Source organism: Tachysurus vachellii, chromosome 13 (assembly GCF_030014155.1).
Source record: "Tachysurus vachellii isolate PV-2020 chromosome 13, HZAU_Pvac_v1, whole genome shotgun sequence".
Lineage (NCBI taxonomy): Eukaryota > Metazoa > Chordata > Actinopteri > Siluriformes > Bagridae > Tachysurus > Tachysurus vachellii.
The window spans coordinates 10681327-10698254 of NC_083472.1; the positions used below are offsets into that span (position 1 = coordinate 10681327).

Genomic DNA, 16928 nt, shown 5'->3' on the forward strand with positions numbered 1-16928 from the left:
GAGTTTGTTCTCTTTCCAACATATGTAGGCTTTCTTTGTCTTGCAAGCTTCATATCTGACAGCTCGCTCACAGCTGCATGAAAGTCAAAACGTCCTACTTATTTTGCCTCCCACGGGCTTCCAGTGTTGATGCACACCTCAGCCATTCAACCTGAATTAATATAAACCAGATGCCTCGTGAACCTTACCGGCATGTTTTAAAAAAAATGAATGCATGAATAGATTAATCTATTAATAACGCTGTTCATTCTCAATAACATTTTTATATCATGTGTTGAAGCTTGAGACATTAGAATTTCTAAGTTACTTTCTACATGCTAATATTTTGGAGCAGTTGAACAGTATTACTGTATACTGCAATGACAGCATTGCGAGACACTCCTGTATGGTGTGCACTTTGTGCTTGGTACTTTTGCTTCAGAGCACCAGCTCTGTCCTGACCGTGTAAGATTAAACAGTTAAAAAGCACAAAGAATCGCAAACCAGCAGGACACGTCTCATCTCGCCTCCACCACTCGTGCCCATGTTCCGGTTCCTCTTTCTAGCTCTCTGTCCAAATCCTCCAAAATCCATCCCTTGTCTTCTTCCACGGGTCTCCCTGTGTCTCTTATCATTACGACTCGTTCCATTCTCTCAGCTACATGCTGGATTAGACTAGCCCTGGAGAGGGACCTGTGTCTTCTTTCTCCTCTTTCTTTCAGGGAATAATGATGTGAAGCATTAATGTATAGCATCTTTTCAGCCCTCCTCTTTACTGATTTACAGACTGTCCCCCTTCCACAGAAGAGACGCACAGGCTCAACAGGCAGGTCCAGGCTTTTCTTTGATATATTTTTCATTTTCAAAGACAAATTGTTCTATTTCTTTGCCTGCACACATTCTCAGGAGCTCATCCTTTCTCTCATTCCTTCCTCACCTTCCCCTCTCTTTCTCTCTCTTTATTTCAAGGGGTTTGACAGTTGTCATTTTTTTTTGCACCTTTTGAAATGGATTTACTTTCGTTCTTCTAACAGCAAAGCCTTTCATGGATCCTACGTATTCCATACTGTTCCCTTCGCAATTAATGAAAACGATTCTTCTGTGTTTCATTTCATTTTTTAACCTGATGTTACATAATCTCCAGGTTCTTTCCAAATATCTTACCTGCAGCATTAGGCATCGAACGTAAGACAAGCTTTGATCATTGATCCGTCTGATGAAGTAGCCTCTAATGAATTATGGATGTTTATAAAAAATGATTAGATCTACTGGGCTGTACATGGCCTTAAACATCTAAAGACCGCATTTTTTTCTTCTTTTTTTTTAAGCGCCTTTCCATTATAATGATGATGAATGGTCTTATCGTGTATTTGGTGTTTTATCCCTTGTTGTCAAGTGCTATCGATTGTTGAGGTAAGATCTTGGTGCTGTATCTAAAGGACTCGAGGCAGTGAATAAAACCTTTTTTTCTTTCACTCAATCCTGTCTCACAGCTTCTCTTCGCTTCTGCCTTAGGATCTTTTGAACTTTCATTTTCAGACTTAATACTGTACTGAAGTGAAGTCTGCCTATAAACAGAAAATCGATATATGCTGCAAAGAGTTGGGATGGATCACACAAAAAGCACATCATTTGTATATTTCAATTTGAATTTTTCACTTTAATAATGTTTAATTTTTTAATCATTTTTAAAATGAAAAGCCATTTCATGTTGTATAAAGTTTAAGTAGAATTCTGTGTATCATAACAGCTTTATGTTCTAATTGTAATAATGAAATTTCCAATGAAGGAAATGTATCTTGCATTGAATCTTACATTTAATAAGAGGTGCACAGAAAGAAATAGAAAGAAAATTAATAAAGTGTGAACATTAGGATCCATATAAACGTAAACACAGGGAACCCCAAGAACTCATGAGAATAGTGTTACATTTCGCGTTTATGGCCCAGTTTACTATAATCATTAGGTGCTGTCATCTCTGTCCCTGGGTGACCACAGTGAGTCGCATCTCGACCGGATTGTACAGTATCTAGTAAATTAGTGTTAGGGTGTGAATGTGATACAGACGAGGCTTCCCTCAGACTCAGAGGAGAGGCCAGGCCCAGTCAGTGATGGATGAAAGGGAACACTGTAGGTTACTTTGGTTTGATAAAACAGCTTTTCACCTGCCTTGGATTCCTGTGGATAGAGGCTGGGGGCCTGGGAATGACGACAGGAAATAAAGAGGGAAAATGAGGTGCGCTAAAGAGGAATTAGGAGCAGTAGGGTGAGAATACGACAGGTAAAGTGGAAAAAAAGAAAGTAAAGCTTGGGAAAGGGCAGAGATTGTTTAGTGGCTGAACTGCTCTTCAGCCAACAAAGGTCGATGATTGGACTGCCAGGGTCAAATAGACACATCACTGCTTTTTTCTGGAGCTGCTTATGCTGCACCTGCCTTATCCTGCACCTGATATCCTGCACACACAGCCCTCACACTAACAGCTGGTTGTTTTACTATTAACGTATTTTCTCTCTCTCTCTCTCTCTCTCTCTCTCTCTCTCTCTCTCTCTCTCTCTCTCTCTCCTCTGTGCTTATGCTCATTTTTTTTCTTGCTGTCAGCATCCCAAAGCTGTTGTATTTACTTTATTAGGGTCAAAGGTGTTTTCCAAGCAGCAAATATTAAAAAAGTAATGAGAATTTATTTTATTGCTTTATATTTGATATTGACATAGAGTTTTATCCCATATGCTTTTATTATAGTAATTCAGTTTAATACTAACCTTCAGCCAATTGAATTGTCTTTCATAATAACAAAATGATTATAAAAGAAAATAAAACAGGAATCCTGACTTTGTTAATGTAATGTAATGTAAATTTGAATGTAAAATTTTATATTTTTACATCTTTATATTTTGCTGGATTTTTTTACTGTCAGGTGTTTGCTACTGTTTTATTTAAATATTTAATTCTGCAATAATAACTGTGCATTGCCAAATTTACAGCGTTCTAGCTTAGAGATGATCAAGATGATGATGATTTTTTAATAATACTCACTCACCCACTCACTCATTTTCTACCGCTTATTCAAACTACCTCGGGTCACGGGGAGTCTGTGCCTATCTCAGGCATCATTGGGCATCTAGGCAGGATACACCCTGGACGGAGTGCCAACCCATCGCAGGGCACACACACTCTCATTCACTCACGCAATCACGCACCACAGACAATTTTCCAGAGATGCCAATCAATCTACCATGCATGTCTTTGGACCGGGGGAGGAAACCGGAGTAGCCAGAGGAAACCCCTGAGGCACGGGGAGAACATGCAAACTCCACACACACAAGGCGGAGGTGGGAATCGAACCCCCCAACCCTGGAGGTGTGAGGCGAACGTGCTAACCACTAAGCCACCGTGCCCCCCTTTTTTAATAATATGTTTTGACAAATAGTAATAATATCAAAACTCTATTTTATCTTTAGCAAACATTATTTTCCTGTTTTTGCTGCATAACATCAACACCTTGATCACCTACTAGCTCATTCTTTCTCCCTACGGTGTATTTCCTTTCCATGTTTTTCAATGTACTGTATTACATGTTTTCAATGTACTGTATTTCCTTCAAAATCCTAATTGAACTGTGTGAAATAAAAACTGATTTAAATCTAATCAAACTCTCAGCATTTCACCTACTGTGTTATCACATGATCTTATTATCCCAATACAAGAAATGATACTACAGTAGATGACTAGCCAGTATTAATTGTTAGACTATGCAATATTTATTTATGCTAACTCACATAGACACAATCAAGTGTTGTATTGGATTATGTGTACACAGTAAGAATAAAATACAATAGCTTGAAATGATTTGGAGCAAGATTTGCTTTCAACAGTCCAGATTGCATCATTAAACTGGTCTAGTCATTAATTATTAAAAAAAAATTGGCAGTGAGTTTAAGAACAAAGATGAAAGCTTCTGTCAGTGTTACATAGATTCAATTATTTTCAAACTTAAAATGAAAAAGATGAAAAAATTCAGTATAAAAGACTTTGGGCGCTAAAAGGAACATGATGTTTCTTTGTTTAATTGTCTTTTCAACCAGGAATACACAATAGACGTGTTCTTCAGGCAGAGCTGGAAAGATGAACGGTTAAAGTTTGAGGGACCAATGAACATCCTGCGTCTCAACAACCTGATGGCCAGCAAAATCTGGACTCCAGACACTTTCTTTCATAATGGGAAGAAATCAGTGGCACACAACATGACCATGCCTAATAAGCTCCTGCGTATCCAGGATGATGGCACTCTGCTCTACACCATGAGGTGAATATATATACATATAATATATATATAATATAGACTGAATTGTGTAGCATGCCGCTGACTATAGTATGAAACATGTCTGGTAGAATAGTGCAGCAGTAATGTGTCTTGCAAAACACCAGCATCGTAGGTTTGATTCTTAGCTCAGGTGTGAACTCAGTGTTCGACTTGCAGGGCTTTAAAATTACATACACAAATCATGCTGGAAGAATGAAGTGCCGGTTACTCATGAATTATTATTACAATTACACTAAATGATGCCCCAGTAATGCCTTATGTTTGACTTACTGTATGCCTCACTTGCTATACATAAAGTACGATTCCAGATTTCTTATAAAGTATTTAAGGAATAACCAACCATGTGCTTCTGCTGGTTTATGAAAATTTTATAAAATTCAATTTAACTTGGGAAAAAAACCCTGACTTGAGTTTAGGTTGATGGTATCCTAAATCTGTAACCTAGTGAACTAGTGTTAATGTATTTTTTTATAGAGACTTCAGAGCACTTTAGTACATCGCTTTGGATAAGCAGCTGCAATCAGTTGTTTGCTCACCATCTACGATTTTAATCTTTCTGTTGAAGGTAATTAAATCAAAAATGCATCTTGTCAGTTTACAGAGAAACCCGAAACCGCTGCCAGTGTCCGATAACTTACTGATCGTTACAAAGTGCTGACACCCTTAACTCAATCTGTAAATGTTATTAACATAAATGTCTACGTACAGAAAGCTTTTATCTCTCAACAACCCTTTTCTTTTACAAAGGAAATGAGTTTATAAAAGCCATAGGTTATGCAGAATATCTGCTATAGAAACAAACGTATTAGCATGAGCGCTTTAAAATAAACGTATCATTTTTATTACAGAAATAACTACAATCAAAGCGTACTGCTTGAGGAAGAAAATCCTTCTGATTCATAAATTCAACCCCTGTGTTTGTGGTTAATATTTAAATTTCATCCTCCCATATATAACACCATATATTTTAATTTCTCATTCTTGAGTGTCTAATTTCTGTATCGTGTTTCTGTATCAAAGGGTTACTAGTAAAACCAAAGCGCTACCTACAGTATAGAAGGTCTTGCCCTTTCTTTGAATTTATACATTGGAAGAGCTAAAATGTGTATATGCTATTTCACTTTCTGAGGGCAGTCTGTCTTTGTTAATATAATGTGGCTGACCTTTTCAAAGAGAATGTTATTCACATCAAGATACTAGCAGTTAATATCCTTTTGAGTGAGAGTTTTATAATGGGAAAAACAGGACAATGAATCGTGCTTTGTTCAGCTCATGCTCCAGAATAGGTGTTCTGTAGTGTATCTCTTGCTTCCATGCCTTTATTTTTGCTTTGCTTTGATTTTTTTTTTGTTTAGTTTTATTATAAATGCCCTTGTTTTGCTGACTTATTCCTTAACATTTTTATGTTCACGTTTTATCATAGTACTTAGCACGTGTGGATGTGTGTCACAGGTTGACAGTACATGCTGAGTGTCCAATGCATCTGGAGGATTTTCCCATGGATTTCCATTCCTGTCCTCTCAAATTTGGCAGCTGTGAGTGTGACACTATTCAATTTTGATCACCATATTTGTTTGGAAAGCTTTATTTCTGAGATTATATTCTAAAATTATATATTATTTTAGGGTCAGATTACTGAGGTAATGAATTTGTGTGACTGATGTTCCACAGATGCATACACAACAACCGAGGTGACATACACCTGGACAAAGAATGCCTCAAACTCAGTGGTGGTAGAGGGGGAGAGCTCCCGATTAAACCAGTATGACTTACTGGGACAGACTGTAGGCAATGAGACAATTAAATCCAGCACTGGTGAGTGGCTCTGCATGAACTTCCATAAGAAGCCTTTTTCATCCTGTGTGTGTTATTTTTTTGTTTTTGTTTTTCCTTACACTCCCCTTTTCTTTGCATTTTTCCCCTTACATTAGCGAAGAATTATAATTATAGATATACCACATGGTTGCTATGTTCTAGCAAATACAGTACCACATTTTATTTTCTCTGTTGCAGTATTTATACTACTCTGGACACAACTGAGCAACACAGCTAGAAACACTTACATTTATTTTTCACCACCCATTTCACCTCCACACCCCTTTCTCCTTGCTCTCGATGTATTCATGCTGTGGCCTGGGGTGCCGCTTTTCGCTCGTTGCCATTTAGCGGTTCAGTAAAGCGAACAAACACGGCAAAGGGCGTAGCAGAGGCAAAACCCTTGACAAGACATTCCACTTCTGCTGAGCACAGAAAACCCCCAGTACAGCACCTCACTGGATTTAGAGACAAGCATGGCTGGCATTCCAAAGGAGAAAAACAACATTGTGTCTCTGGTTGTGATCCCTCTCTGTGTCTCTCTGGCTGTACATGTCATTGCCTTTCTCTTCTCTTTCTCTCTTCTCTATTTCACTTTGAATGAGGCAATGTCTGTATAGACATCAGGGATGGAAACACCTACACCTGTCTATAGCTCTGTGCCTAACACAGATGCTGTGATTTGTGCGAAACAGACTGGAAGCATACAACCAGATTTTATTCTGTATTACTGGATTACATGCAACGAAACTATAAACAATACACTTCCTTCTGCAGGAGCATCTGAAATGCCACTATAGTATATGAACAACAAGAGCTCCATCTTCACAAGACAACTGCTTTCCTAGGCTTACGTGGTTTATTTGTCTGTGTGGCAGGGTAAATGTGAACAGGTCATAAATCAATTACCCTATCATTTAAATACAGTACACAGCGCAACACCATACCATGGCTTTAAGTGATTTTGAAACAGAAACACTGTGTATGCTCGTGTTTTACGTGTCTAGCAGTGGAGGATCGATCCTGTCGCTGATTGAACCTTACTCTCTAGTCACCATGGAGCCTTCTGGCTCTATCAAACACGCACTCAATTACTGACGTCTTCCTCGAAACCACATCTCATGAGCGCCTCCAGCTAGATAAGGTCATATAAAGGTCATTTTGCTCCTATATTCTGTCCCCTTTATTATCATTCATCTGATTGTCCAGCTCCACACTGTGCGAATTCTGTTAGACAAGCTGTTGTGTAGTATATGAGCAAAGACACTTCTTGTCTTCATGGACAGAATTCCCAGCAATACTGCTCAAGAGTCCTCAAGGGACACCTTTGTTAAAGACTATTTATTTAGCCAACCAAGAAAAAAAGTCTTGCTGTGAACAGCAGGGGTATACACACAGTATTACAGCACATGCATGTAAGACTAAGCAAAAAATAAAAATATATTTAAATTAAAAATGCAAACAGTGCTGGCCTAAGGCTTTCTCCATGGGTAGGATGGTTAATCTCCTGATTGCATAGTGCCATATTAATCATCTATCATGACAGGGTTAGAATGCAGTCTTTTTTGGGGAAAATTTATAGTACTAAGCACAATGATGTTTAATAGCAGTTTATCCATGTATGTTTATATGTGCTTGAAATTACACGGTGTACCATCATAATATCATCTTAAAAAGCAATAATTCAACAATAAGATTTTTTTTTAAATATACTAGTGTCTTCCTGGAAATGTAAAACGGCATGAAAGACCCAACTGCTTTTCCCAGGTTAAGTGATCTCATACATCAATTATATTGAGGTAGATGGTCGAAGTAGTGCTTTGGGTTGCATCAGATTTCAACTAGCATTTGGTTTCAGTGTTTTTGGGCTCATGGAGTCGTGATCATGATGAAAGTCACATGATTCACAGAAACAGGCTTCGCTGTGTTCTTAACAGTTGTTTTTTTTTTTTTTGACATGTTAGCACCAATTTAAATTAAAAAAAATCTCAATTCAACATTCCCTGGGATCTGTTATCTCTGAGTGCCACTTTGTGCTTTATGGTCTTTGGCTAATGAGAATATCTGTTCTGCTTTGCTTTTCTTTCTACAAAATCCCTTTCTCAGCAATAAGAAATTTCTCTGTGTTTTAGAACACCACTGGAATGTTCTCACGGCTGAAACCTTAGTGTCCCACAACCAGATACTGAGTAATTATTTGACTGGCTTTCTTTCTCTCTCTTCAGAAGATGACCTTTAAAATGCAATCATGTTTTTGAATCTTCCTGTGCATTTTTTTTTTTTTTTTTTTTTTTTTTTTTATAAAACCTCTTCTTGATGCACCCACGTATTTATAATTACCGTTCAGTACCCCGGTGTATTTGCTACACTTCTGGCACACTTTGTTTGTCTAGTCAGTGTCTGGGGATGAAATTTAAAAATGACTTAAAAATCCTTGAGGAAATGTTTGTGAAATAAACCTGCATTTCCTCTGGTCTATTCACAAAATAACAATCCTTGGAGATTGCAAAGAACTGTTTTATTTTATCTGCGTTTTTCCTAATGCTACATAGCCACTTAGAGCAATATATAAATCCAACCACCACGTGCTTCACGATGTGGATGGTGTATAAGGTTGATACATTTTTGTCACAAAACCTTTTTGTCTGTAAATGTAGAACATTTAATACGAGTTGAATAATGTAAGGCACTGTACATATTTAATGTTGGACTGGATTGGCATGCTATTGCTCTTGTGTGACATATTGTGGTTAAATTAAACATGTCATACAGATTTTAGACTGGATTTTTGTAAAAGTTTCTGATATTTTCATCTTGTAAAACATTTAAGCTATGGATTGTTTTTTTTTTCACAAATCAGAATCAGTGAAAATAGTCAATCAAATAGTGAAAAGGCTTGGTATTGACAGGTAGAAAGCTCTGATCATTTACTTCACAAGGCGAGTGTGAAATGAGAGTCCTTATATAATGTGGTCTGTGAAAAGGTGCGTGCAGTCAGTAAAAATTGAACTTGAACTTGTAGTCTGTGTAGTTCTCTGGTACGTTTTTTCCCTAAATAGTTAGTACTATTAATATTAAAAGTTTAATATATTGCTAAAGTGAAGACAATGCAGGTCATAAAGGGATTCTGAGCTCGAGGATATTGAATCACTGTTTGTAAGAACGGAGCCAGAGAGCAAGAAAGTAATCGTGTTTGGATGCTGACAGTGTTAACATGTATTAGTGTCACTAAATCGCTTGTAATGAGGTTTATAGATAGCGTGAGTTGTGAGAAGAATTTTATACTGTATTAATTTTGAGGTAGAACACATAGAGAAGTAATTCTGTGGCAAATGCTGTCAGATTATTGGGCATTTATGTCAGCTGGCCGATTGTCAATTGGAAGTAGTGATGTGTGTGTTGTGCTGTTTGTGGACAATATGAATTTTTCATTTTTGCACTAACAATTGAGGGAATGCAGTTCTAGGTATAGAGGTATTCATAAAGTTTTCTGGTGTTAATGTATCCTTTACAGCTTGTTGCATGTGGATGTGCTGAAATTGTCAGTGATCAGGTACAGTGTAGGTTGTATACGCAATACTGAAAACCTAAACAGCTCACTGTTAAATATGAGCATGAGATTACTCCACAGTGGGGTATTATCCAATTTAGAAACTGTGATTAGGGAGTTTGTTGTCCACCAGGTGGTTAGAGGTGTACGAATAGTGTCATATTAAGACAATTATACTTTTTGTTATGATTGTTTGGTCTATGAAAAGAATGTCTCTGATGACCAGCTCTTTAATTAAACTGTCCTCACTTTCTATCCATATTTGGCTTGTTTTGTTTGTCCAGACCTGAATATAAAGTTATTGGTGTATTATTATTATTATTATTATTATTATTATTATTATTATTATTATTATTATGATAGATAGATAGATAGATAGATAGATAGATAGATAGATAGATAGATAGATAGATAGATAGAACTTTATTGTCATTGCATAGTACAGGTACACAGCAACGAAATGCAGTTTGGGATCTACCAAAAGTCCAAAGCGTAGCAATTGTGCAAATAGACAAGTGCAGATAAATATGTAGCATACTGTATGTACAGCATGTAATATATGTAGGTATATATGTAAACAAGTATACAGCGAATAAATATAAAGCCTATAGCACTGCAGAGATGTGTGGACATTGTTAAAAAGTACAAGTAAATGGTTCTGAGGCTATGGCATTGAAAAAATGTGCAGACACTGTTGTAAAGGAACAACAAGTAGAAGGTTATAAGGTTATGGCATTACATAAGTCTACATTCATGTATAAATGTAAAATATTAGGCAGAATGTGTATATATATCTATATCTATATATATATATATGTATATATATAGATATAGATATATATACACATTCTGCCTAATATTTTACATGTATATATATATGAATGTGGACTTTAGTCTACATTTTGTGTAGTCATACTCTTTAGTCTAGAGTTTGTGACTGGGATGTGAAGAGGATGGTGTAACAGGAGATATAAGATGTGTCCCAAATCACAGAATTATGCACTGTTCTACACCAGTTGGTTTGAGTAGTGTGTTTAAAATGAACATTTCAGGTTGGACACTTACATTTACTGCTTGCGGCTTTGCTGACGTAGTGGAAAAGGCTACCAAGCACTGACACTGGACAAGGGAAAAAACTGAAAATGAAACTCCATTGGACAAGACAATTTTTTTTTCTTTTCAATTAGCCCATATTGTGTGATTTATTTTTCAACATTTTAAAAATTCATGGCCATGCATAAAGTGCATTTGGTATAATTTTCCATAGAATGGGAAACATCTACTTCTGTGTAGTAAAAATTAAGTGTACCATTTGAGATGAAACTGCATTTCAAACACTAGACAGTAGAGCGCATAGTGTAAGTGCCTAGTGTGTAATATGACATTTGGGATGCAGCTATAAAGAAAAAGTGATTGATTTGGAGCAGGATATACATTTTTACTGTGGGCATTCGGCCAGTTGAGAATAAAGGTGATTTATGCAATATCCCCATTTTTTGTTTATTCTAGCAGTCTAGCAGGGGGATATTATTTATTGTGTGTAGATCATTTAAGTGTTCTGAAATGCAGATTCCAAAGTATTTGATAGATAGCTTGCACAATTAAAAGGCAAGTGCCTGACCTCAGCAACTCAGATAAATTGAGTTAGAGGCAGAATCTTGGCATTTGTCCAGTTAATGGAGTAGGCAGACACCTTGTTGTAATTGCTAATCGGATTATGGACTGGTGGAAGGAACAACGAGGGATTTGTAGTATATAATAAGATGATGGTATGTCTTTCTCTGAATGCTTGAGATACTGTTACATTGCCTCATGGTGACCGGCAGTGATTCAATGAAAATTTATATGTTAAACTGTTTTTATATGTATCTATAAGTTGACACAGAGGCACTGGGCATAGTCTACAGTATTTGTATAAGCATTTCTTGAAATAAGATCCAAATCCAAAGAGAGTGATAAGAGACTGTCTACCCTAACAAATGCTTTCACTGCATAAAATCATTTATATGGCGAGTTAGTACTTTTGTACCAGTGCATTAGGTGTAATAACACGCCACATAACTGTCTGAGTATTACAATTTTGGTATTTACTCCCTCTACGAGTGAATAACTCAACTCTGAATATTTTGCCCTTAATGAAAAATTCTATACATTCATGGAGGCATTTAAGACTGAGGAGATTAATCTATGTTTACTGCTTTTAATGAAACTAGAATCAAATAAATACGAAATACAAATAAGCGCATTCAGTTTAATCAGCACAGTCATTCTATAAGAACAGTTTGAGTAAAGTGAACTAATCAGGTTTGGCACTGTGTACTAGAGTATGCAATATTCAGAACAGCCTCCACTTAGATAATTGCTCTGGCCTGGAAAGATGATTACAGCAACCATAAAAAATTCATGCCTGCTATAAGCCACACGTGAATGTTTCTTAATTCCCCTGTCCCATACATCTCAGCCTTTTTTCTCGACAGACATTATTGGTTTCTCCTGTCAGAAGTATTTATCCTTTTTTTTTTTTTGGTACAAAAACTGGTGGCTCATGAATTTATGAAAAGTCTAATTACTTTATCATGATTTTATTAAAAAAATCCTCTTTCACTACATTGCCCTATTCATTGATGACACATCTGCAATTTAATCCCTGATTACCATAGAGATCTTGGAGTGAGGGATGAACGCGCTCATTAGTTACAATTAGGAAGCCAGTTATTTGTTCTTGTTTATATCACAGGAGAATGTCTTGAGAGACTATAGTATGTGCACATGGACTGTTGTCATGACTAATGCTATCAACGAAAAAAGAAGAAATGGAACGATTCAGAAGAGAAAAAGCAGTTCACATCATGGACAAAAAACATCACAAATTAACGTCACAGTCCACGTTATATCATTTCTAATTGATTAAAAATGAAAGCAAGGAAAGAGAACACACAGGTGAAAATCAAGCTTGAATGTTTGCCATGTTAATTCAGTCGAATCCATTGTATGTACCATTTGTTATTGTTTACCTGCCTAATAGGATGACTGGAGGAAATGTGGTTGTGTGCATCACCATAAGACTAGCATGAATTAAACAAAGCATGGGAACAAACGAGACAGAGAGGAATGATAAACAGTAGGAAAGACGGAGATGTGCAGCATGCAAATCTATTACCACATTAAGCCTCATTCTCTCGTTCTGATACACAGTTTCAGATCTCGTGATCTTCATGACCTCACCCTGGTTAAAAACAAACATCCCTTCACATCCCTTACACTCACTGCTGTCATCTGGGACTGCATGCATAATGAGTTCATTCCCATATCATAATTGCCATCTTCATGCTACAAGGACCTCCTGCTTTAATCTGAAGGCTCCACAGACACACACATACTGTACATTGTGGTGGTACCTTGATACAATACATTCTTTAATACAGCAAAAAAATAAACCATGCCTCAATACATGTATGTGTCTAAGGGTTTTATTTTCAACTGATTAAAATATTTAACAATATAAAAGAACAATATCTGAAGCTTGATAATGCATCCATTCAGATTTTTAAAGAGGTTTAATGAAACAGCAGCTGTGTATTTAAACTATATCACACTGGCAGTGATTTAATGTAGGGGCAAGTGCTGTAGGAAATCACAGGCTTGCAGATATTCAACATAACTGAATGATTGCAAGTATGATATTGCTTTCATACAACAGTTCTCTAAAAGAAAAAGTGACATTTATGGCTCAATATGGCCAAACATTCTGTTTTGCTCCACTAATGGAAAAAGTCACATTAAAGCACTTCAGCTAGCTAGACACTCCCATTAAAGGTGCTTTAGGTATATCTTTTATTTTTCTTCTTCAACTGACAGGCTTTCTGAATTTATTGCCAGAAGAAATGCTCCTAAAAATGATTTTTTTGCTGTGTTCAATGATTATGACACTAGTGATCCTGATGGTGATGAGGGTTGTACAGCCTCAGCAAAACATTTGTACCAAATCTAATATGTGAGTAGTTGATTTCAAAGTAGCACAAATTTGGTGACCTGTCACTCAAATGTGGGTTGTTTTCCTGCATTTGCAACACATTGATTTCAGTCGTGAATGCTGTCTTAAAGCAGAGAAAAAGAAAGAAAGAGAGCAAGAGAGAGAGAGTTGTGTGTCTATACAGTATGTGTGTGTTCTTTGCTCTGGTTAGTGAGTTATGCTACTGGCTCACGAAAATCAATATTCTAGCTAGTTTTTTTTTCTCATTGAACTCTCATTGCCTTATGATATTTGAGATATAAAGGAAGCTACCTTTTCAGAAGATGAAGTGTGGGTTTGATTAGGTTTAAATGAAACCTCACATAATTTAATGAGGAATAGCCTACTTTATTATGCAAGTAGTTGAATGTATTGTTCAGTATGCAAACATATCGATTCAAGAGCCTCGTTTCCAATACCATCCATATCATTACAGCCCTAGCAACATATATATTGGATGTAGGTTGGACTCTGGAATTTTCTGCCCCAATTATAACCCTGCGATTAACCTCAGTAACCACAAATGAATAGGTTTACACTTTTAGTGTACAAAAAGAAAAAAAAAATAAATAATATATATATATATATATATATATATATATATATATATATATATATATATATATATTTTTTTTTTTTTTTCTTTTTGTACACTAAAAGTGTAAACCTATTCATTTGTGGTTACTGAGGTTAATCGCAGGGTTATAATATATATACACGTATATATATATATATATATATATATATATATATATATATATATATATATTTGAAATCACTCTATATCACTCTCTCATACGTATAATAAAATCAGGCCATCCGCCTCCTTTTACTCCACACACACAAACACATTGCGAGAGTCACTGTAAATTGAATTTAGTTGATTTGAAGCAACACAGTGCAAAAGAATTCAGATTACATTTGAGTCTCTACATTCTGTTAATTTACAATCTGTTATCTGTTAATTTATATAAATGAAGAATAAAGGAGGTGAATAAAGGAGGAAGTGTGTGTGCAGGGTAGGTGCTGACAAAAGAAAGAAACATATCTTAGAAAAATAGTGTACCGTAAAATCCCCCTGCAAGCTCTCAGAAGGAGTTCCCTCTTTACTGAGTGACAGAATCAAGGCATCCTCCACCGCGTCCAGAATCCCGATAGCTTTCTCCATTCTGTTGCCATGGGCAACACATTCTCTCTCTCTCTCTCTCTCTCTCTCTCTCTCTCTCTCTCTCTCTCTCTCTCTCTCTCTCTCTCTCTCTCTCTCTCTCTCTCTCTCTCTCTCTCCCACTTTTTTAGTCTGTTTTGTTGAAAGATTTCCATAAGGGATCCTCTGTTCCAAGGCTGGGTCCCTGCCAAGTTTCTGTAGCTCTGAATACTAATTAATCTCTTATGCTTTAACAATATACATTCACAGCCCAGTCAAGGATTCTGATTCCTAGATCGACAAAGACATAACAAGACATCTTGACTTGCACAACTGATCAGAATGCTAATCACTTCTGAACTTCCCTTTGGTATCTGATGTGGTGTTTAATTAAGCACAGTATGCTTAAATGTTGCACTATACTTCCTGTATCACACTCTCCTTGCTCTACTTCCAGGCGAGTACACCGTGATGACAGCTCACTTCCATCTGAAGAGGAAGATTGGTTATTTTGTGATTCAGACCTACCTCCCATGTATCATGACGGTCATCCTCTCACAGGTCTCCTTTTGGCTCAATCGTGAGTCTGTGCCTGCCAGGACTGTCTTTGGTGAGTTCTGTATTTTTGAGCAATACAGATGGACATGTGAGGTGACATGTATTCTTACTTATGTACACACAGTAGATGGTAGGTAATGTAGCAAAAAAGGAAAAAATCAGTTCCCTCATGCTACCCCGACACCCCCACCACCACCATAACCCCAACCCACGCTATCTACTTGTTGAATTTCCTTTAACACTACAGCACTAGCACTTCTCAAAGCAGTGCTAGAGTATGTGCATTTAAAAAATGAGCAACAATCCAGTGCATGAAAAGGAGCATTTTAATATGGACCATTTATTTAAAATATGATGCATTTCAATATAATGTGCTATGCGATAATAAAGGCAATACATACTGTAATCTCTTTCTTACTGCTGGTAAATATTGTCCAATGGTCTTGAAAATCATAGAAAACATAAATAAATTAGAGAGAGAGAGAGAAGGCTACATTGCTAATGGATGCAGTTGGATATAGTAGTAGGATCCTATAGAGTGCTGCTGGGATGATGTATTTTTTAGGCCAAGCCGGAAGTGATCATCACCTCGGTTCCCTTGACAAAAAAAAAAAACTGGTTTATTGCAGAAAATAAGTTCTAAGTTCAACAAATGTTTATGATTTTTGCATGTATTGTATGAATTTTGAAGACGACATATATTCACTGGATGTAAAATTTCATACTATAGAATAGTTTACAAGAGTGTATTGTTAGTATAAACACAGCAAGGAGGTTGTAGTAGATGAGTTTTTCTGTTCGGCGCGATAACGTTTGATGTCCCCGACAACCTCCATAGTCCCATTTAGGTACTGAAATTTTTCAAGACATGTAAAAGCAAAGTCTCATCTGAGGTATTACTGGTGTATTTTATGTAGTTGAGTAAAATGTAAAAACATATTGAGCTTGTGTTTTCCCACATTACCCACAAAAAAATAAAAAAAAACATGATTTTGGTACAACTGAACTGGAAGTGATAAAACGTATTTCCGGGTTTTAGGAATCATTCCTGTAGAACAATATTTGGAATTTTTTTTGTTAGAAGCTATCTTATATCTTAACAGACAGCAGAGTAGATGCATTAGATCAGTTTTTGGACGGGAATTATCTGTGAGCAGGCATGTTCTAACTCACTTCTTGTCTGCATCAAAATGGTTGGCTAGTGTCATCAGGTCAGTGAGGACAGGCACATCGCACATGAATGCTGTCTTGTTGAGGTTGATGACTTGTCATGAATGTGCTCATAATACTTGTCAGGCACTTCCCTCAGGTGATTACACATGGTTCAGCGGATGTATATGGCCATGTTGTTGTGTCTGTGAGTGGGATCAGACAATGCAAGCTTTGAGCAACCAGTAGCCATGTGGCTGATATTTTCTTCTTCTTCTTCTTTATTATGCTGGCTTTTAAGCCAACATTCTGTTTTTCTATTTAAGCTTAGACAAAAATTTATAAAGAGTAACTCCTCCTAGGGCTTTCGAGCCACATGAACCAAATTGTTGTAGCGAT

General features: G+C 36.6%; 1 protein-coding gene across 1 annotated transcript in view; it reads left to right on the forward strand.

The window, feature by feature from the left end:
- Window positions 1–16928, forward strand: part of LOC132855753 (gamma-aminobutyric acid receptor subunit alpha-2) — a 47556-nt gene that overhangs the window by 15815 nt on the left and 14813 nt on the right. Inside the window, exons 5-8 of the mRNA XM_060884942.1 lie at window positions 4063–4283; window positions 5754–5836; window positions 5973–6116; window positions 15280–15432. Coding sequence (XP_060740925.1) covers window positions 4063–4283; window positions 5754–5836; window positions 5973–6116; window positions 15280–15432 — 601 coding nt within the window. The remainder of the gene's footprint in view (window positions 1–4062; window positions 4284–5753; window positions 5837–5972; window positions 6117–15279; window positions 15433–16928) is intronic.